The 22,378-nt window shown below is 39.0% G+C and overlaps 1 protein-coding gene across 8 annotated transcripts in view; it reads left to right on the top strand.

Annotated features, from left to right (window-relative positions):
- The window catches only part of ENOX1 (ecto-NOX disulfide-thiol exchanger 1), a 365,235-nt gene that overhangs the window by 248,305 nt on the left and 94,552 nt on the right, over nucleotides 1–22,378 (top strand). For all 8 annotated transcript variants that reach the window (XM_038173160.2, XM_027472220.3, XM_027472192.3 and 5 more), the window contains 2 exons: nucleotides 13,577–13,750; nucleotides 15,477–15,683. In XM_038173160.2, coding sequence (XP_038029088.1) covers nucleotides 13,577–13,750; nucleotides 15,477–15,683 — 381 coding nt within the window. The remainder of the gene's footprint in view (nucleotides 1–13,576; nucleotides 13,751–15,476; nucleotides 15,684–22,378) is intronic.

The raw sequence follows: 22,378 nt of genomic DNA, 5'->3' as shown, positions 1-22,378 counted from the left end.
AGAAAGAATTATTATAATTTCATACAAAGTATGTCTGATATCATTTGGCTTTATCTTTGATTTACAAAAAATGGATACTTCTTAAAATAATGAATGTCTGTTCTGTTCTTGGTCTTCATAAACCTGCATCTTTCTTGAAAGCATCGTCAAAGAGAGTCACATTTAAAGTGTTCTGATAATAAATTGCAAATAGCAAAAAGGCTAATTTCATTTCTGAATGGTGGGGTTGGTTCTGTGTGTGAGTGTGTGTGAAATTGCCTTGCCTTTAGTTCACTGCTCTGAAATATTAGCAGAAGAGTCCTTGGTGCAGGCTGCCAGAAATTACAGATTAAATTCTCTAGCAGCAGGAATTTTAAGTTACAAGTTTTGCACACAATCACTAATATAATCTAAATTAAAATGTATTATGCACAAGTGTTACAAAGCCTGGATTCTTCCTTAATCGGAATACAAGTTGAACTAATTTTGTGCACACAGTGTCTCACTCTGCTTCCTAAAGTATGCTGTTCATTTATAAAGACTTCCAATTTCTTTTCAAACAAGATCTCTCCTCTGTTAAACTGGATAATGAAATATGACATTGTAAGAATGTTGTCAAGATTGCTGCTTTCGAAGGAAAAATATGCACCTTTTTTTCCCATGCTGAAAGACAGCCAAGAGCAATTCCTGTATTTGGAGTTAGAGAGATGCAAGTGTTTTTGGAGAGATTCCCTTTGCCTCCTGTAAACATTTCTCATCTTTTTAGTCCCCCTCCTTTTTTTTTTTTTGGTGAAAAAATGATGAGAGGGATTTTTTATTTTTTTTTAGAAAATAAAAGCTATGTCATAATAAACTAATTGACAAAACACAAGAGCTTTATACAAATGTTCTGGGGGAATTGTTGGTGGGGTGTTTATTATTATTATTATTATTATTTGTTATTATTATTTCAGTTGATTTTGAAGTTGTTGGTTTTTTATCCACCTTTATTTCACTTCCTCAGCCGAAGACTTGAGGCGATGCTGTGTATGGGCTAGCTAATGGCTGACCAGAGAGCCCCAGCTGTTTGATATTTGGCACGGTGTTCTCCACATGCTCAGCGCTGGTTTATTATTAGTTGAGGATTGTGTTTCCCCTTGCTGTGAGAGACAGGAGAGTTGGAAGGAGTCACTGGGGGCTGAACGCATTAACCTAGTTCTGTGCACTGCCCTGCACAGCTTCCAGAGTAGCTTGAGAGGACCTCAGGACGTTTTAACCCATCTCAGCTGGCTGCCCCTGGGCTATTGGCCAAAATCAAGGATTATTAGTTTGCACCGTTCCATTGATAATGGCTCCCGTGCTGAGGCCCTGGGGAAGGAGGCCTGCGGAGCAGCTGGCTACTCTGGCATCTCTAGCTGCTGATGACCTTCCTTGTACTAGAGAGATGCCCAGATGGTAGGGAGAAGGGTTTTCTGCTCTGTGGGAGATGCAAAGGGAGGGGAGATGAGCTGAGAAAGCTAGTCATAATGTTATAATTATTGCACTTGTGCTGGAAAACTTTATGGTGGTGACCCAGATGTCAAAGGATGCAGAAATGTCTGTCTAAGTCTGCTGAAAATGGAAATAACAGCTTCCAGACATATGGGCTATACTTATTTACCTTAGCCTAACACACACTCTCCTGACACTGTTTTAATGTCAAACCCCTCTTCTAAATTGGTCAATGGAATAATTATGGTACTCAGACAGCATGTTGAAGAAAGGGAATTGTTTTATTGTGAAGTTAGAGGTATCCCATTTGGGACTTCTCTGCTCACCATGAAGAGTACTCCAGTTACCATCGTTTCTGCCTGTTTGACTATTTAGTCTGGCTGCCTAAAATAGGCACTTCAGAGAGCTGAGAGGGTCCTTGTGCTTGTGTTGTCAAGATCTAAAAACAATCGGATTTGTAGATGTGGAGGAATTAAAGCATATCATTGTGAACAGTAACAACGGCATCACAAATTTTTCAATTTGTGAGAAGTTTGAGAAAGGGAAAGGTATTTAAAAGAAGCCTTAGACAACAAAGAGGTGTTCCAAAAACATCATTCTAAATACCTGTAGCTCAAGCAGAGTATTACAGTCATGATCTGAAGCTTCAGATCAAGAAAACACTGATGTGAAAGCTTATGTTTATTTAATGTTTTCCATCTATTTGTTTTTGAGATTGAGTACAAAGGTCAAAACACAGATGTACCAGTGGAAAGTTTAAAACAAAAACAATCTTCTTTTTAGTAAGCAACTTACTCCATTTTTCTCTAGAACATTTCATTGCCCTCTGGCACTTGTCTAACAAAAAAAAAAATAAATGAGGGTGTTGCAAGTAGTCCAAAGCCAAAGGTGTTGCAGGTTGTCCAAAGCTGAAGAGATGTTTGTCTGAGCCAAAGTGCTGGGAATCTTCAATAACATAGTTGTTTTTTTGTTGTTGTTGTTGCTGTTTTGTTTTGTGTTTGTCCATTTTTCCATTCTTCTTCTTTTCAGTGTAGGACGAATCAAACATTGGGTGGTAGTTTCCATTCTCTGTTCATACAACTTTCATCCTATACTACTCAATGCAAAAAAGACCTCTTCTTTAAGTCATTTACTGCACTGATTTTGCCTCCTTTGTCATCTGTGTCTATGTGCAAACCCTCTCATCATCAGAGCTCACTCTCTTCCTCTCCACATGGCTACCCAGTCCTCAAGCAACATCTGGCTGAGACCCCTGTGAACTGACAAGTCCTTCTGTTTTGGATGGAGATAGTCCCATGGACTGAGCCTGCCATTAGATAAGATTCCTGCTTCTGTAATGCAACTTAATGTTTTCTCATGGTCCCGAAGATCTGTAGTAACACAACATTTGTAATGAGAGCTAAGCACGTAGGAATGGTTTTAATTTGCTGAGGTGCAAGATAGCTTCTAAAGCCAAAATCTAACAAAATAGCTTTGTCATAGTGCATTGCAGTTTAATTAAGGCAGCTGGTTTTATAGATACTCAGGAGCATTACTTGCTGCTATCAACTCTGACTTCTTTTTAAATCATGTTTTATGTTGCATAGTATTTCTCAAGATAGGATTCTTAGTTAATTCTTAACCAATAAACAGTTTATTAATTCACCAGAAGTACCACTTCATTACTTACTTAACAGTTAGTTAATCAAATTCAAATCCAACAGGTATTCTGCCCCTGCATAGAGCATTTAAATTTTGTCCTACAAGTTGCTGCCATAAACTGTATGGAGATCAAACAGTTCTAGTAGATGAAAATTCAAAATATCAGGATTTATTACTGCATTAATTTATAGTCAGCAAATCTTTATTATGTCTAGTAATCCTCCTTCCAGTATGCTTAGGGTTAAAGATACAACAGTATTAGGAATTTGGACCCTATTATTTGAAGAATTTAACATGAAAGAAACTAAGAAAATAGTACCAGGAACAATAATTTAACACTACAGTTTAAGACTCTTTTATGCCTCTTTGCTCAGGGTTTTAAAGGAGAAGCATGCACGTAGGATAACCTGCTTAAAAGTTTGAAATATCGTCACTAAAGATTTTCCAGCTGATTTCTCAGAACAACTTCCTGTCATTTCCAGTAATGACACCAAGAGAAATACATCCCAAGCAATAAAGCTCATTGGTATTTTTATCCATGTCTTGATAACACTGAAGGACATACAGTATTTCCTGTGGTTTAAGAAGTCCCTGAGCTACAGAATATTGAGAGCTTGGAGATACAGAAGTTTTAACTTCAGGACTGTCCTGTTCTGGTATCAAATAAAATTAGGGATTTGCTGTTAGAGACAGATTTGTGGACTAGGAGGATCCTTCATTCTGGCAGAGCACAGTTTTTCTTGCATTTCTATGAGAATTTGTGAGAAGTTGCTTGTGCAGGTGATAGGTGTTTCTGGACTGTACAGCTTCTTTCCAGTTTCAGCAAAGCTTCTGTTACTCCTGTGACCCTGGGGATGTAAGGAGAGCATTTATATGCATTCCACAGATCCAAGAATCCACATGGTAACTCCAGTTTAATAGCTAGAATTTGTTTCATGATTCATGAGAAAAATTAGTCCTTCTTTTTTCAGTTGGGGTATGTGCAATGATATGTCTGAATTTCATTTCTTCCCCATTTTCTTTGAGGTCACATGATATCTAGGAGATGGTATTTTACTCTTTTTTTAAACGTTACAGGCTTTTTATGTTTCATCTGTTACAAGGGCTATATTTTAGTATTAGCCTAGCTCAGGAATTCATTATTTTTTCTATTTGTCCAATTTCTTTTCAATATTCATTTACATTAGTTGCTGATATCTTCTAATAACCCTTTTCCTTCTTGTGCTATCCAAATGCTTCCCAGACTTCTGTAATACAGTGCTTTCCTAAATAACAAATAAAGAAAAACCCATTAACCGTACCTGGGCCATATAATCATGTTTTATTTATTTCTCCTCTCATCTTCAAGAGCTTTGAGGGGAAAAGTAATGTCATTTTGAAGGAACATGACAAAGTTCGACCTTACAAAAAGAGGTTCATTGAGCAATCACATCGAACAACTTTGAGTGGAGGGAGTTTAGAGAGCCTACTTCTTTTGCCTAAAGCTAGCCTTACCTGACACCTTGATGAGGCCAAAACTGGAAAAATGGAATGAAAAGATGCAGACCTAGAGATGATAAACCCAAGCAGCATATATAGTGAGCACACAAAGACATTTGGAAGTCAAGAAATACAGCTGCACATACATTACATCATAAAAGCACTATATTGCATCTTGCATATTAGCCAGCCACTTATTTTAACAATCCGTCTTTGGAGCTATTAACTGGAGATCAGGTGGCAGTGTACAGAATTTGCAGTTTTGCTATTCTCTCCACAGTGAACTTGTGACTGACTTCATAATAGAAAGTGATTTATTATTGAGGAGATGGAAGAAGCCCATTGTTCCTACTGCACGGAGTGATTCTTAAGTAACGGTGACTTTGGGAAGGTCATCATTCTGGACATTGCGAATTGCTATAAAGTCATAAATCCTTCAAAACCCTGACACTGGTCAAATCAGCATGTAGATAGAGCATACACCCATACCACACGTGTTCCAGGTGACACAGAAGTCTGTTCATCTTTCCCTATCCTTCACCTCCTTCCCCGTGTGTTTTTTTTTGTTTGTTTGTTTGTTTTGTTTTGATTTTTTTTTTATTATTATTCTCTATCTTTTCCTGTCTTTCCTATTTTGCTCCTCCTCCTTTTCCCCTTTTTGTTTTCACCCCCACAAGTTTCCACTACAATGACAATGGAGTTTTATACATGGAAGAGCAGCTGATTGTGGATGGAGGCTAAGATTAGTTCATTTTTTTCTGGCTCTTGCTTCTTACGTACACAGCTGTCAGCTGTGAAAAACTGACAAACTGTCATCAGACTCCTTCAACATGAAGTCCTGAGTTTTCCATCTTATTCTTAGGCTTGTCTGTCAGGTACATCTTGCAGAGCTGCTCAAAGGGGAAACTAAATAGTTTCACGATTGGCAGATAGTGTCCATGGCCTCTTTGAGGTCAGAATGGCACTGATGGCAACATATAAGCAAAAAGAGCAATAGAAATAGCATTACAGTGACGGGAAAGATTTCTTTACACAGCAATGATGAAATTGTATCTTAGGAGGTGAGTGGCATCTATTGTGGCAATATTTTGTTGTATTATTATTATTTGCTATTCTCACCTATTATTTGCATTGCATTAGATGCTCTAAACAAGATTGGGGTCCTGTTGTGCCAAGCACTGCAGCAATAAAAGATGAACCAGGAGTGATTCACCCCATTATTTGCTTGTAAAAAGAGAAGGTGGTTTTCTTTAATTTACTCTTTGTCATGTATATTGCTCTAAATATAGTGTTTGTTGTGTGATTTTGTGGGCAGGGATCAAGAGGAGGCCAGATTTCCTTTATTATTTATTTTTTTTTAGTATTTTTTTTTTAGTATTTTCAGCTACAGCATAGCCAGCTCTGAGGAGCAGCATCTAAAGTTTCTGGATTTTCTGCTGTAAACTAATCCTCTCTACAGACCCAGGGCTTCTTGCAAAAAAAAAAAAAAAGCAAAAGTGCAATATTGCAGCCCTAAAGCTTTGTCAGTGATATATATCTCGTAGAAGTAATTTTCAAGTGGCAAGTGTTTTGATGATGCTATGAGGGCTTTGTTTATGGAGTGGGTCTGGCAGAAACTGTAGAGTTCATGTAAATTATTGCTTGGTTGATTATTAATGAGAAACATTCATCTCAATTCCCCTACACCCCCCAAATTTTTGCCAAAACGCCCTTAGAGACTTGCCTTTGCTACAATCCAGGCTCTGTTTCACAGAATATAGCTCCTGCTGAATGCTGTTAGCATGGATTCTGTGGCAACCTGAGACAGATGAAAGTCAAGGAGGTGATTTTCTGCCCCTCCCATCCCATCCTCCAAATACACATACACATGCATGCACAATACACACACACACAGACATTACCTATATGTGCCTTACTTCTGTTCTTACAGGATTCCTTTACCGACATGTTGCTTCATCGATTGGGTTCATGCAGAACTTATTTAAGGGCACCTGCTCATTTCTTTTATATTTAGTTCTTCAAAAATTCAGGGCTAGGTGAGCACCTACAAAGGCATCTCTGCCCTTGCAGTTAACCTTCTCAATTTTTTTAAAGGGGTCCTCAAGCAGAGGTACCATATCCATATTCCTTTGTAGCAGCTTTACAGAGACAAAGGTCGCATGCCAAACAGATGGCAAAATATAAAAGCAGAAATAAAATCTGTAATCTTGTGGGTAAGGTGAATAAGGAACAGCTATTCGTGATTTCTCAGGATGAAAGAAGTGGAAGGAGCACAGAACTGTCAAATGTTTTGTTTAAGCAAAGCAGAAGGTGCATGTTTCCCCACTCAGTTACCACCATAATATCAGGACACTAAAAGCCAGGGATATAAACAGGTTCCAGTGGATTCAAAATATAAATTGGCGTATAGTAGGATTTTGAGAAAAGGGATAAATCAGATCATGCAGGATAGGTGCCTGTTGGAAAAGATTGTTTGGTTGTCATCTGTAGCACTGGAAATACAAAAACACTCAATGTATGGGAGCTGAAAAATAGCTTGTTTTTTTCCTGCCTATTTCTTATTGATTCCTGAATATGTACAACTGGTCACAGTCCTTTTTCCGAGGCAGAACAATAGTGATCATGCTGGTCAAATGCAAGAGTTGTCAGACTTTTTTCACCCATTTTTATTGGAATATCTTTGGACAATCCAGCATCTATATTAGAAATACGGAAGTCTAGAAGTTTAATAATGTCTAAAGCGAGCAAGAAAATGTACTGGAAGATCTTGGACTGGGTGGTCTTGAAGGTCTTTTCCAGCCTAGATGATTCTATGCCAGTGCTGCGTTCCAGGGTCTCACTCTCTGGGGCTGATGGTGGCACTCCAAAGCTGGGATAGCAATAGGATCAACAGGATCAACACCTGACTAAATTGGGATACCTCCTTGGGGCATCAGAAACCTTGTCACCCCCCACATTTTTTATTTTATTTTATTTATTTATTTATTTGTTTTTATGATGAGGGAATCTTGTTACATTGAGAAAAGCAGTATAATACTGACTGAATAGTTACATCCATCAAAAGCTTTCTGAAGCCCTGAAGATGGAAGGGTTTGAATGATCAGGAAAGACAGTAATGCTATCTGCATATCTAGCTTGAAGATGAATAGAGATTCTTAACTGTTAATAAAGAAAAAAGAAGAGTCACATAAGGATAAAGACACTAGCAAACTGTAAAGTTTTGAATAATTTTAGATAAAAACACAAGAACTTTTTAGAATAACGATGTTTTTCTTATTCTGATAAGACTCTTTTTAGGAAAAAAAAAGCTACTCCTTCTTTGTTACTGCCAAGTAATATATAATCTCACTGATATATTGTTTTGTTTTGTTTTATGACAGGGAAATACAGTATTAGATTTGCACTTTTTCAGGAAAACTTAAAGCTTTTAGAAATCAACTCTATGTTCAGTCTCAAAATACTCAGCACTTGTGTTCCTGAAGTACGTGATCAAATCTCTAGGCTCCAGAGGCTTTTCTTTTTTTCCCCACAGAAAACAAAGTGTAACAAACATCTCACTACATTTATTACCAGCTGCTGCCTGGACAGTCCTAATCCTTGCACTGTGTGTTGGCAGGCAACTCCTGTCCTGGAACCAGAGCTTTTTTTTTTTTTTTTAATCTTTTGATACCAGTAAAAAAATAGACTGCTTTTTCTAAGGTATAAAATGATCATTCCCAAGCTATGGAGACCCTTTCATTGTTTGTTATTTTGGTTTACTGTTGTGCATTTGCATCACTGTCTTCACCAGTGTGTTAGACTAGCACGTCTGAGCACTGCATCCACTGCTGAGCTGCTGGTGTCCCAGGTGGAAACCTCCTGTGCATGTGTGTACAGGCACACAACCAAATCGGTGTTTGCACACGTGGGTGTTCTTATGCATCCAACAGAAACACAGCTTGGCAGCTGTCATAAAACACCACAGAAACAATTGGCAGTGTCAGGCAAAACAAATGACACATCCTGGTGCAAACACTGAGAATCATATAGGGGATTATACCCCTCAAAAGTAATATTGAGCAGATAAATAACTTGTGGTAGGGGCTGGCAGAAGCGGGATGGGAACTTAACATTGGTGATGGAGTGCAATCCCCGAAAGCACAGTGGGCAGGCGTATGCGTCCCTGTTATTTGTGCAAAGCAATAACGTGGTAAAAACAGAAGGTGATTCAGACAGCAACTGTTGCCAAAGAAGGAAAGGAGGATGGTTTTCCAAGATCTTGTGGCTATTTTTATGGATGACAGAGTTGCTTTACCCTTCCAAAATGCAGACTAATTAAAGGAGTTGTTTTACGCTATGTACTGCATTATAAAATAGTTATCCTTAAAGGGATTTTATTCTTCTTCTTTTTCCAGACCCAAAAATTTCATGTGAAAGGCTTTTTCCTTCCTATATTCTGCTTGAAGGAAAAGAAATTTTAAAAACCACACTGAGTATTCAAGCAGATTTTTCTTTTTACCTCTCTGCCAATTCTATATATTAGTTCTTCAAAAGTTTTCATTACTCTCCACTATACCAATTTCTTACCATGAATTAACTGTTGGTTTGCTAAATTTAGGCAGAACATGGACTTGAAAATATTAATGTTCAGTGCTTTTACATTCTTGTAATATGTGAATGTGTGACTTCAGTCCTTAACGCACAATATTCACAGGAGCTCTAACTTGAGCTTTTCCATTCTTAAAGTGCTTCATCATCTCTGATTGCTTTCCATTTTAATTATTTCATTTAGTAATTATTTATTAACATTTTTTCAAATATAAACTTTCTATCTTCTGCCAAGCTAGTTTTTATAATTCCAAGAGATCAGAAACCTTTAGCTGTCTGCATAAACTTCTGTATATAGACTTTTAAAAGAGAATACTATGACCACCGAAAGCAAGTATTTTGAGTATTCAGATATGTGGTATATACATTTTGTGCATATATATCTGTGTTTATTGTAGCACAATGATGTCCACAATATTTTAATAATCATATATCTAAATGTATCTGACAACAAAACTTATATGGTTTTGTATTGGATTTCATTGTTGTTGTTGTTTTGTTTTGTTTTGTTTTGTAATCCTGCATAACTCTATCAGTATCCTTGTTTCTGAAGAACAACAAACTTACCAGTAAGTTCAACAGGAGATGTCTCCAGCTCTAACTCTGGTATCCTGGTCCTGATCCAAATGGGCACTATGCCAGGACATGAAGCAGACTGCTGTGGTAGCACTGATTGATGATCGTCTCCTGTCCCTAGACAAGAGCTATATATCCAACTTCTATTAATGCACCACTCTGCAGCATTAATATAGTTAAACTTGGGATTTTTCTGGATCCTCTCAGAGATGTGGCAAATTTATTGTCTTTCCTTTCCAGTGACTTTATCAGTTCCTTTTTCTCTGCACCTCAGAGTCCAGACCAGTACTTTCCTTGGATGTATCATCCATAGACTATGGTGTGTCAGCAATATACAGGTGGGGCATGCATCAACTTCTCTGAAAGCACCAACACTCTTTTCAAGGGGCCTGAATAACGTCTTCCACGTTCAGAAATCCAGCTGAATTTTCCATCACTGCAATGCACAGTAATATCTTTTACAGGATAGCTCTACATGTGTTACTCATACATTCAGTCAGTGCTTGTGTGTTGTATGAAAGCATTTCATTCTCAGTTTAGCACATTAGGGAAATGAAACAACTAAGACCACAAAGAAAGTAAATGTGGTCCTGGTTAAAAGCTGTCCATGTCACCAGTAGTCGTCCTATTGACCTTAGGCATTTTTGGATTAGTGCCCGTAAATATGGAATTAGATTTCAAGAACTATTGACTCAGTCCTTTTCAGTATAACTAAGAACAGTCATATTCTGGAGGCAAAGAGTCCCAGTGCACCTAGAAGGACGTATCAGGAGTGTTGGCTCCTTGCACTCTGTATGTGCTCTTGTAGATTGATCCCCATGGAAGAAATTGATGACAAAGCCATGTACTTATTTAACACAAGCACTGTTACTTATGAAGTCACATTTTCTTGAAAATGGCAGGAATTAGTGGGAAATATATGTATATATTTTCTGCTGCAATACCAAATCATCACACAATCCAAAAGCACCCTTTCTCAGATCCCTTTTGAGGCCATGGTATCTGCATTTGTGGACATGAGTTTCCAAGGTGCCATCTCCCTTAGATATGTTTTTCTTTGTATATGTACCACTGTCAATGGACTATTCAAAAAAAAGTACCTTTCAAAATGAACCATCTTTGCTTTGGGTAATAGCAAGTAGTTTGCTGTTGTTTCTGTTCTCTATTCTTGTAGAGAAGTTGAAACATCAGTACATCTAGTAACTGTCCTATAGAGAGAACAGCAATGATTAAATACAGCTGGTAACATTCACTGGCTAAGGATGTTTCTTCTTGGCTTTCTCATGGAATGTGAAAGATGCTTAAGAACAGGGAGAACTTGACCTTCTCTGTGTCTTCTTTTATGATCCCCTCCACGTGGTCCATCATTGTCTCAGAATGCTGTGGGTCTACTATGAATATTCCATTTCATGTGAAATTTCAAATCTGATTACGACTGTAGCTGATCCTACATCTGTCCAGATAGAGGGTCAAGATGCTTTCCTTGGCTTCTTTCCAGTCCCAGTTCTCCCTGATGCTAGGAGAGGATCGGTATGACACAGTGCATGGAGAGCTATCACGCTGTTCCACCTGGCATGCCATGGAGCTCTGCAGGCCACCTTAGCTGGGAGTGGTAATGATGGACTTTCACCTGCACCAGGAGAGTGCTGCACAGGGTGGCCTACTGGGACTGTCAGAAGTCTGGCTTGTAAAAAACAAGATCAAGCAAATTACAGAATCACAGAATTGTAGAGGTTGGAAGGGACCTCAAGAACTCATCGGGTCTAACCCCCCTGACAAAGAAGGTTCCCTAGGGCAAATTGCACAGATAGGCATCCAGACAGGTCTTGAATATCTCCAGAGAAGGAAACTCCACAACCTCCCTGGGCAGCCTGTTCCAGTTCTCCGTCATCCTTACTGCGAAGAAGAAATTAGAATAGCCTAAGGACTTCTTTGAATTGTATAGTGCCCTTTCACCTCTGACATTCTGTCTCGGCATTCACTAACCATGAATATTTAATATGGCCACCACGGCATCCTGTGGAATAAATGACAGACTCTGAGTTTCAAAGCTTAATCTGAAAAGTAATGCATACACATCAATATTGAAAAAAGCGTAACACCCAGAGCAAATCCTTTTTCATAAGCCCACTTATTAAAAAAAAGTAATGTAATATCATGAGTTTTCATTAATACTAGTCTTCAATAAGCCTAAAGCAAATCCTCGCTCACTGTGCACTTGCCATGGTTGTTGTACAGAACTACCTGAAAGTGATGAAGGCTCACAGTCAGTGCGTGGAGAGCAGGGAGTGTGCGGCTGAGACAGATATGAGTTCTATTGGAGTAGAGGATCTGAGTCTGCAGCTGTCTTTCCAGAGAAGATGGTTATGGACATTTCACAGAAATAACAATGCTGATTTTCAGCCCCTGCAGAGTGCTTTACACCTGCAAAGTGCTATAAATGTTTGAGTTAATCCTCACCAGTAATTGAGTATGATTGTATTTGTGTTGCAGACACAGAAATTAAGATATGGAAATGTCAGCAGGCTAACTCAGGGCCACGTAGCTTTTCAGAAGCAGATTTAGGATGAAGAAACAGACCTCTCTGGTCATATTTGGTTGATTGTGCTGCCTTGTAGCAAAATGTATCTCAAATTTCCTAAACATTTAAAAAAAAAAATAATCCTAGAGAAGGAGTCATTTCCATCTTTGCTTCTTCAAAACAAACAAGCTCCCAAGCTATCAAACCCCGTGTTTACATGTATCATTAAATACTTTCCAGTTGCTAGCCAGAAAACTCAGCAGAAAACCTGTAGAACACCAAAGTAACTATCTTCTTTTAAATAATTGATGATGCCAAATAGCAGCAGTGTTATGCCAACAAAGAGATTGGTCTCTTAAAATATTTTATTCATTATGCCTCAAGAAACCCAAAGCCTTGTTTTTAAGAAAAGCAAATTTCAGAAGTTGGCTCTCAGCTCATCTAAAACATCTGCTTATTACACGTCTTTTTGTTAATGTACTGGTGTTCCCCCGTAAATCTTTCAGCTTTAAATAGTATGTATGGAAGTCTTGGCAAGGAGATCAGGAAGGAGAAAGAATAATATTTGCCAAATATGCATTTTATTTGATGGGGCTGTGGTGGTGCATTTTAGTGATATGTGTGTTGAAGAGAATCTGTTGATTCAATTAAATAACAGGACAAGAAGGACTTAATTCCAAGGTTCAGAAAGACCCCATCCTATGCTGCTGAAACTTTATGTTCCAGGATAAAAAGGTTAGAAGTCTTGGCTAACTACACTCATATAAAACAGCCAAAAATGGTGTTTGTAAATCAAGGTCACTTATGTCAGAAAGCTACAATGTGATAAATCTGTCTGACAATTAGACGGAGAGGGCATATCGATGTTAAATGATATTCTTTGTACATTCTGGTTAGAAGGCAATGGAAACACTACAGTAGCATTACAAAACAGAAAATTGCATTCCAGATAATAACAGATATTCATGGTGCATGATTTTACACTTTAATGTGCTGTATTTTACTCAGTCATGTTAATATTTTGAATTATGTAACATTCTCTTCCTTATGCATAGTTTAATTTTTTTCATTGGAATGGATCACTGAAAATGCACCCTCTCCCTCCCAATCCTTCTCTCTTTTTCCCCCTCTCCCTCCCTCTCCTCCTCCCACTCTCCCTCCCTTTTCCCTTCTTCCCTTTTCTCTTTTTCCTTCTCCCATTTTTAACAGTGATGCTTAAAAAAAAAAAAAAAAAAAAGCCTAAAGCAAAACTGTCTGTGCAAAAAAATAGTAATAAGTAGTTTCAAGATTTAAAAGCCGGGATTTTATGTTATATATTTACAGATTCAATCTGTGTACCAGGCTTTGATCCAAGCCTTAGCATGATGACTGGAATCACTCCGATTAACCCAATGATACCAGGCATGGGGTTAGTGCCGCCACCACCACCAACAGATGTGCCTGTAGTCAAAGAAATAATCCACTGCAAAAGCTGCACTCTCTTCCCTCCAAACCCAAGTAAGTGGGCCTGATGAAAGAATGTTATTTTCCTGAACTTATTGCCTGAGATGTTTTTATCTAATAAAAACTATGGTTTTAAAATAAATTGTAGGCAAGTCTAATGTTTCCTTATAAGTTCTGCTCTGTGTGTAGATCATGGTGGAGTATCAGAGCATGTTTATTCATCCCTGCAAGGTCACATAAAAACTCACGCAGCTTGTACAAAAAACAAAATGAATTACTTAAAGCTAACAGAGACTGAAAATCTACACTACTCATAGTAGAAATCTGTCTTTCCCTTACATCAGTGTCACAAAACATAACCCCATGCAAACTAGCAGTGGCTGAAGCTGCTGTGTGTTGTTGGTTGCTCATTGACCTGTTCGCGCTGATCTGGCCTCATGTAGGCTGTGCACAGGTGTCTGATGGTGAAAGCATTGCTGTGAAGAACAATCTCTGGGGATGTCCTTCAAAGAAGTTCAAGTCAGAAGTGTCTCCCGAGTGCTGTAGATTTCTCCCAGCCATGCCAGTTTTGGGGAGGCAGCATGCAGATGAGTTGCTTCTCCTCTTTGGGGACCAGGCTTTCTTCTGCCCCTTCTGGGGACTTCATGCAAATGGCAAACTTCCCACTGAGCCACTACTGTCAGGACAAAGCACAGAGCCTAATTTTGAGTGTGTTAGCCCCAGGAATCTGGTTTCATAGCCATCAGACCAGCTGCTTGCAGCATCACTATGAAGACAAAAGAGAAATTTAAGCAAATAGTCTGGTGCTGTGGATTTGCAGTGTACCCAGATCATGGTTTAATCAAACTGGCTGTGTGTGCGAATATATATATGTGGATATTTTAAGGTTGTAACCCCCTTTAGTGTGCTAAAGGGCCAAAAAACTAATTCATATCAATCAGAGATTCCTGCTCAGAGAATTACTGTTGGAGGAGTGCTCTAGCAATCTGCATATAAACAAGGTAAAATGTTATGACAGAGCATATTTTTCATACAGCCCTCAAAAATTTAATAGTTTTCTGATTTGTGTGTATACATATATATATATATACATAAAAATAAAATTTCTAGCCACTCCATCTCATGAGCACTTGTAAACAGTGAGTTTATCCTTCCTGCATGCTGGCGTCCACTCCATTATCTGGCACAAAGACAGAACAGATAACCGGCAGAGCGCTTTCATCATGTTGTCACTTCATCGTGTTTCCCGCTTTGTTTTTCTGTTTGCTGTGCTTCTGTGCTCTGAGAAAGAAATTAAATTATGCTAAGACCAGGGAAGGTTATCCAGTCTGGCTTCCTAAACTATATGCAGCATGGGTTTGTTTTCAGGGGGCTTAAACTGGCGCACTGGTGAGTGTGGCGAGTGCTGGTTATGAGCCAGAGATGATGAAGGTACGGAAGTTTGCCTGCTTTGAAACAGAGTATTTTCTATTTTTGTTTATTTTCTAACAGGAGACTGTGCAGGGAAAAGAAAGATCCTTTTAGACCTTCCCGCCTGGAGAATGACCCGCAGTGGCAGGAATTAGACTCTGAAAAACCACCTAAAACTTGAAAAGGTTTAGATTCAAGTAGCCAGTTTTGGACAATCTCTGCACTATTCAATTATTTTGCTTCTCCCTCTCTCCTGCCTCAATGCTATGTCAAATAACTGTTGCTGCCCAGAACTGATTAGGGGAATGAATAGAACCAGTGGAACAAAAGACAAATTTTGTATTCCAATGTGATTTCTGTTTTGACTTAGATCTTCCACCACCTTCAACAAGAGAGAGACCTCCTGGGTGTAAAACAGTGTTTGTTGGAGGATTACCAGAAAACGCAACGGAGGAAATTATTCAGGAAGTCTTTGAGCAGTGTGGAGATATAACAGCAATTCGGAAAAGCAAGAAGAATTTTTGTCACATTCGTTTTGCAGAGGAGTTCATGGTTGATAAAGCCATTTACCTTTCTGGTACTTCACATTCTTTAATGGATTTTCCTTGCTTCTCATTTGTATTTTGTGATGCTAATGTTTGCTTATTTTCTTAGCTTTTATCCCAGCAAGTCCTTTTTTTAACTCAGTGGCTCTAGCATGGACTGGCAAGGGGCAATTCTGTATATCCCTGTGTTTGCCAAGACTTGTGCTCTGTTTTGTAGGTTGCATACCCAAGAGCAATTTCCTGCCATCCCACGACAATGCAACAGACCCTGAAATTCACTACAGAGCAATCTTATTTTCGATTTACACAGGTTTATGTAGTTTTGCTCACAGGTTGTAGAAAGAGGAGGGCACCAGGCCAGGAACGCTGCTGGTTTCCAATGCCAATTTCTGTGATAGCCTGGCAATTTCATTGGCATATTTTTATAGATTTGCAGTGCAGTCTGAATAAAGTCTACCTTTATGTGTGCATGTATTCAGCAGTCACCTGGGTTGGATTCTGAGACCCAAAAGGCTGTGCCTTTTGCCTCCCAGGACAATGAGCACCACAGAACTTCAGGTGTAAAATTTCAGATTCTCTTTTGTTTTCCAGCAAAGGAACAGACTAAAAAATCTAACTCATATGAAAAAGAAAAAAAAATATATATATAAAAAAGAAGAAAACTCTCTCTGCTTTCTCAAATCAGTCTTCAGTGACTGTTAAAGCCCTTGTAAGGTTATAGCCTCCTTTACATGAGGATTGGCTTCCCACCTGAGCCCTCCTTCACCACCCTGAGCTGGACCCCATCCCTTGTGTGTATCTCCACAGGCTGGTTCATCACTCCTTTCAGGTTCTGGAGGATCCCCTGTCTTTGTTTTGCCCCACAACACCTTCACCCCTCATGCAAGGTATTCATAAATGAACAGTGCCAGAGACTACTCCTTGGCCAAGACCAATTGACACAGATTTGCTTACCACCTTGTGTAGGGTAACCTCGAGGACTCCTCCTGGGACCACCCAAAAGGGCACTAGGGAGATAACAATTCGGCATACCTTGTCTGAGCTCCCATCCTAACCATCTTTTGTTTAGCAGCAAGGACATAGTTTCAATGTCCCTTAGGTGGCCATAGCAAGCTCACACAGTTAGAAACCAGTGGTTTCTCAAATCATCATTGGCTACATCTTAAATGAAAGAAAGGGAAATAAAAATAAAAAGTAAAAGAAAAAGAACATAAGAACTTTTGAAATGTATTGTCAGGAAAAAGCTTGCTCTTTTGTTTCTTTTTTTTTTTTTTCTTTTTCATAACTTGACTGCATGCTTTAAATATCTGTTCAATGAGCTCCACAAAATCACGAGTTTTATGAGACCTATGTAAAGATTTCTTTAGAATATATCTGAATTTTAATGCTTCTTCCAGATCTCCATTCCATTATGTATTTTTCTTCTTTTTTTTTTTTGATTTTTTTTTTTAATTATTATTATTATTATTTTTACCACATTTCTTCCTTCCTCTTCATCCTCTCTTCCCATTTTCCATCCTTTCTCTCATGTGCTTATTCACTTATTACTTCTATAACACTGGAGTTTAAAGAGAGGGCTTACAGACCTCTCAGTAGTAAGAAGAGGCAGCACATTTCCCAGTTTCCAGCTTCTGTCCTGTGGAGGCTCCAGCTCCAGCAGTAACAGAGCACTTGTGGAGGAGGTGAGAAGAAACTCACAAATTCAGTAGGAGCTGGGATTGCTGTATATAATAAAAGAAACAGTAGCAAAAAAGAGGCCAGAGAAAACTGCAGAAATGTACAGACTGCCATCCTGGGGCAGCGTCAGCATCCTGATAGCTCAGTTTCCTGCTTCTCTGCAGTTGAGTGCAACCTTTGTTTCATTCCAAATGAAGTTTAATTTTAACTTTCTACAGAAAAATCCTAGAGCACCAGATCTGATGATTAGAAAATTCCCTGTGCTGCTGTGTGTCCTCACTTAAGTGTGCACCCATAACAAAAGAATCGAGCAGAGACGGAGGAGGCAGATTACCTTCCTTATCCTTCCTCTCTGATTTTTCTGCCAGCTTATTTCCAAGTTCCCAATCCTTTTCTCTGTGTTGTTCTCACATCCTTCCTTTTCCTTTCATCAGTCACACTACTGCCTTCACTGCCTGTTCCACTCTCTCTCCCATTTTCATTTCTTCCAGTCATTTCCTTGCTTCTAAAACTTTTAGCGTTTCTGACCAGATCAGGGAAAATAAATAAATAAATAAATAAAAAGGAAAAAACAAAAGAAGAAAAAAAAAGAAAAAAAAGAAAACAAAAACAACAGTGGAGCTGAGAAGAAGGAAGGAGAAAAGCAGGGGCACATAGCAGCCAGCTATCTTTTTGCCACCAGCAGTGATTTCTGCAGACCTCTGCAGATGAAACAAGGAGCACTGAATCTCCCCCAGCACTGCAAAGCAGGGAGGTCAGGCATTAGACAATGGCACGTTTTATTTGATCTGAAATTTTGAGTTTTTCTAACAAATCTTTCAAACATAATGTATTCTGAAATGATGGGGGGAAAGCGTATTGTTAAGGCCTTTTCCCCATAAGAGACAAAAAATAAACAGAATTTGTGGTAAATACAGTATGCGTGTTATATTAGGGAGGAATCATGCCTTTGATATCTGTAATATAATGACAGTTTTGTCTACCTAATCAGTTTTATCTGTCTACCTCATCTAATCTCATCAAACTTAATATTTATCCTGTGCTTATCATCAGAGTATTGCAAGTGATTAGAAAATTCATTAAGTAGATTATTCACTGAGTTTTTTCATTTCTATTCCCAACTAAAAGTGTATAAAAGGAGACTGCGAGATTGGTAGAAGCTAATGTTAAAGAAAGTTGAGCTGATATGTTCTCATTTAGCCCTGAAAGTTTCATTTTGATCTCCCAAGGAAAAGGCTTTCTAAAATCAATATGCCACCCCATGAGAAAGCTCTTTCTTCAAACTCTGTGTACTTTAGTCTTGTGGCTGACAATTCATGACAATTCAGTAACTCCTGCAAACATTGATGGCCCTGGATTGGAAGTAAGGAACAAACAGACCTGCTCGTACCCCAAAAAGCCCAAGGATACATTTTTCCTATGCTGATATTTTCCCATGTGGATTTCCATTTAGTACTGTGTACTGGCTTTTATTTCATGTTCTCACTGATCACCAGCACTCTGATCTACATCCCCAGTTAGCAGCTATTGCCTGGTCCCCAATATAGCAACACTCAAAGGTAAGTCAAGCCACAGAGTTTTTACAAGATCTGTGATATGGAAATACTGTGTTTGATTTTTATTTAGCACCCTCATTAATTTTTCCTGCTGCTGCTCCTTTAAAGTGAGGATCTTGGCATGTTCCCAGACTTTTTTTCCCCTGCCATTGTGTGCACAAAACTGAAATTAAAAATGACACGCTAGGCACGCTGTTAGTGCTAGCTGCAGTCCTGAGCGAAGAACTGGGAAAAAGGTTTTGTGAGGGCAATTCCTTGCCCATGCTTGAAGGGGGAAAAGGCAGGTGATTTTCTCATGCATTTAAATACCTTTGAACATCAATAAGGATACATGGCATTGAAAAGGAGCGAGCCTTTCAGCTGCCGTACAGCTCAGACCTGCTGTTACAGATGGGTGCCTGAGCATCCCATAAATAAAACTGGTCCTGCAAGTCATGCACCCTACCCTACACAGTGCCTTTCTGGCTATTGGCCTGTCAAGGACTCTGATCTTCACCAGGGATTCCTTTGGTCCTGTAGTGTCCCCCATTCCTGATTTAGGAGGATGCAAGAAGCCATGCCAAAAAGGCATTTACTTTTTTTTTTTTTTTTTTTTTTTTTTTTTTGTGAAGGGAAAGATGCCAAGCTCTGAGCAGCCTGATATAATTTTGAAACCAACCCTGCTCTGAGGAGGGGATTGGACTAGATGATGCCCAAGGTCCCTTCTGACTAAGGTCAGTCTAGGTTTCTGTGCCTGGGGAAACCACTGTCTGACTGGCCATCTTCAGTCTTAGCAGTTAAACAAGCAATGCAATTTTCTCAATGTGGTTCACTGCCAATTTCAAAACTCTATTAATTTGGAGGCACTTAAACTGGTTACCTGAGGGAGCCATTTGTTCAGTGCTACAGAGGATACTGTGTTTTGGACTTCAATTTACACCATTTTTGTTTTTTTCCCACTATCCCCATTTACTTCAAAAATAAGGTAAGACTTCAGTAAGACTCAACTTTGCAGGTGCACGCACAAGGTGTAGATAGAGTGTCCTTTCCAGTAGATCTTTGTTCAGAATAAGTAGGGCTTTGAGGACCACAAGGGTCGTGCTTCCTACAGGACTGCATTTCTCAGTGTGTCCATACCCAGTGTGCTCCAGCCAAGGGAGGCAAAAGACAAGGGAGAGGAAGAGAGACTGTGTCTTCCTGGAAAGTGCAGCCCAGATGGGAGATCTAATTTTAGGTTCACGAGACCTGACACCCTGGCAGTGTCCTTTCACATTGCTGATAATGCTGTTTTGGCACAGAACAGTCACTATTTGAGGAATGCATCTTGGGGAGAAACATTTGTCATGGTTATCAGAGTAACTGCACCAATGACCCCTTCATGCCTACACCCCTGCGAATAAAACCACAAAATTACCTTCTTATTAGTTCAGATCTCCAGGTCTGACAGGTCACCCACACTCTTCTTCTGTTATGTTTCAATGGATAAAGTGTACGGCTATGTTTAAGACCACAAGTACCCTTATTGTGGAGAAAGTAGCGTGTATTCCGCTGAGCAAGAGAAAGCTATGCAAGTAGAGGACATGTTAAAGTGACAGACAAATCCCTTGTTAACCTCTCTGCACCATAAGCTTGTGCACCTTGGAGACCAGTCTTGGTCTGGTCCATAGAAGTTTTTGTCACCTTCAGGCTTTGAGGGACCTCTGAGATGCTTAACTTGAGCTTTCCATCTAGAGTTCTTGATGGAACATGAAAGACATACCTCTTCCTCACTGAACGACTACTTAGCTGAACTCCATAAGATGCCTGAAAGGAAAATGTCAAGCAAAAGGCACACAGATTGTTATTTGTTTGTTTGTTTTTCTCTTTTTGTTTTGTTTTGAAAGGGTCATTACATATGTGGATATCTTTGAAGCTGTGGTTTCATGTGTGCTGTAGTACAGCCAGTCCCTTGTATTCACACATCAAGATGTTTTTACAGCAGTAAAACAAACAGAGCATGCCTAGATACACATTTTTACGAAGATGCTCCTACTCTATTACACAAGCCTTAACTTTGCTGTCCCTGGAGAGAATTTGAAAGGGAGTTTTAACTGTAGTGGTGAGGTGCTGAAGCTCTTCAAACCACAGGCAAATCATAAGACTGAAAGGTAGGTTCTTTTGGATTGATGTTCAAATGGAAGAAACACCAGTTTTTCTGCCATTTTTAACAGCAGCTTCCTGTCCCTGGGGCTATTTCACAATGGTTATAGTAGTGCATGTTTCTGAAGAGCCTCTGATGTACCAGCTCAGCACAGAGTTCATTTCCATAGCATCCCATGATTTGAGAATGCTGCTGGGATGTTCTCCTCCTGTGGCCACTACAGCATGTTGACATGGGAAAATTTGAGCTAGTCCTGTGCAGACTAATTAGTTTTACCTGTATCTGAAGGCTCTGTTTACAGCTTTGTATTGGGGTTCTCTCATCTTCCCTGCATCAGCATTTTAAAAGTTAGAGAAACTGCTCTGTGAGTAACTCTCAGCCTTCAAAATAAAACTAGAAAAAAGCTTGGTGCCCAGCATATGCTCTTCCACAGTACGGTCATGAAAGTCTAAGGAGACTATAGCTTTGGTGTGATTTGTTCATCCTTTGAATGCAGTCAAGGGCTTCAATACATGGCAGGGCCCTGTTGTGCTGTTATATAGGCTCTGACTTAAACAAAGCCTTTGTAGTCTGGTAGCTTTAGCATATGACACATCGACCAAATTATGAATATGTAGAAGATTGCTAAAGATGAGATGTGACAGATTTCATTATTAGTTTTGAAAAAGGTCTTGCAAATGTCTAATAAATCCCTCCATGCTCTTAAAATTAGTTTAAAGAATGCTCAACTTAATGTTTTTTTGAATTGTTATTGACTTTATATCAGATTAACTTGTAGGTGGTTTATGTTTGCTGCCAGATTATTGAGATGTGGTATTTTCAATTGGGAGGCTTCAAAATTTGAGATCTAGCATCAACACAGGTATGACATCACCCTCTCTGTGACCCAGAAATTTACATAGCACACTTTTCTCATTCATTTATGGTCATAGTGTTATAAATTTCAGACTTTTCCCACACTTCCAATTCCATTGGCAGGCTGGAAAGTAATGCTAAACTGTACATGACCTAAACAGGATCAGGAGAAGGACTTTACATTCAAACAAACATAGTTTGTTTAGTATTTGTTTTTGTTTAACTGGCCTTTGCTTTTAGAAACGTTGGGAGTATCAGCTAGAAAATTAATATATTTGGAGTGACTCCTAAGCAGGAATGTAGATTCTGTACCTTTGGGGTTACTTTTTCATCTCATCTATTATGTTGATAGGTGATGCAGAAAATTACAAGGAGGGAAAAAAAGAAAAAAAAAAAAAAAAAAGAAAAAAGTGGATGAATGTTTATCTTCCTGTAAAAGCATAATGATTGATAGACCCTGCATAGATAAGGGGGAATACGTGAATGTACATTTTAACTGCACTTGAGGGGAAAAAAATAA

The sequence above is a fragment of the Anas platyrhynchos genome, chromosome 1 (assembly GCF_047663525.1).
Source record: "Anas platyrhynchos isolate ZD024472 breed Pekin duck chromosome 1, IASCAAS_PekinDuck_T2T, whole genome shotgun sequence".
In the NCBI taxonomy this organism is placed as follows: Eukaryota; Metazoa; Chordata; class Aves; order Anseriformes; family Anatidae; genus Anas; species Anas platyrhynchos.
The sequence above is the reverse complement of the archived record's forward strand: the minus strand, read 5'-3'. Positions and strand labels throughout refer to the sequence as shown.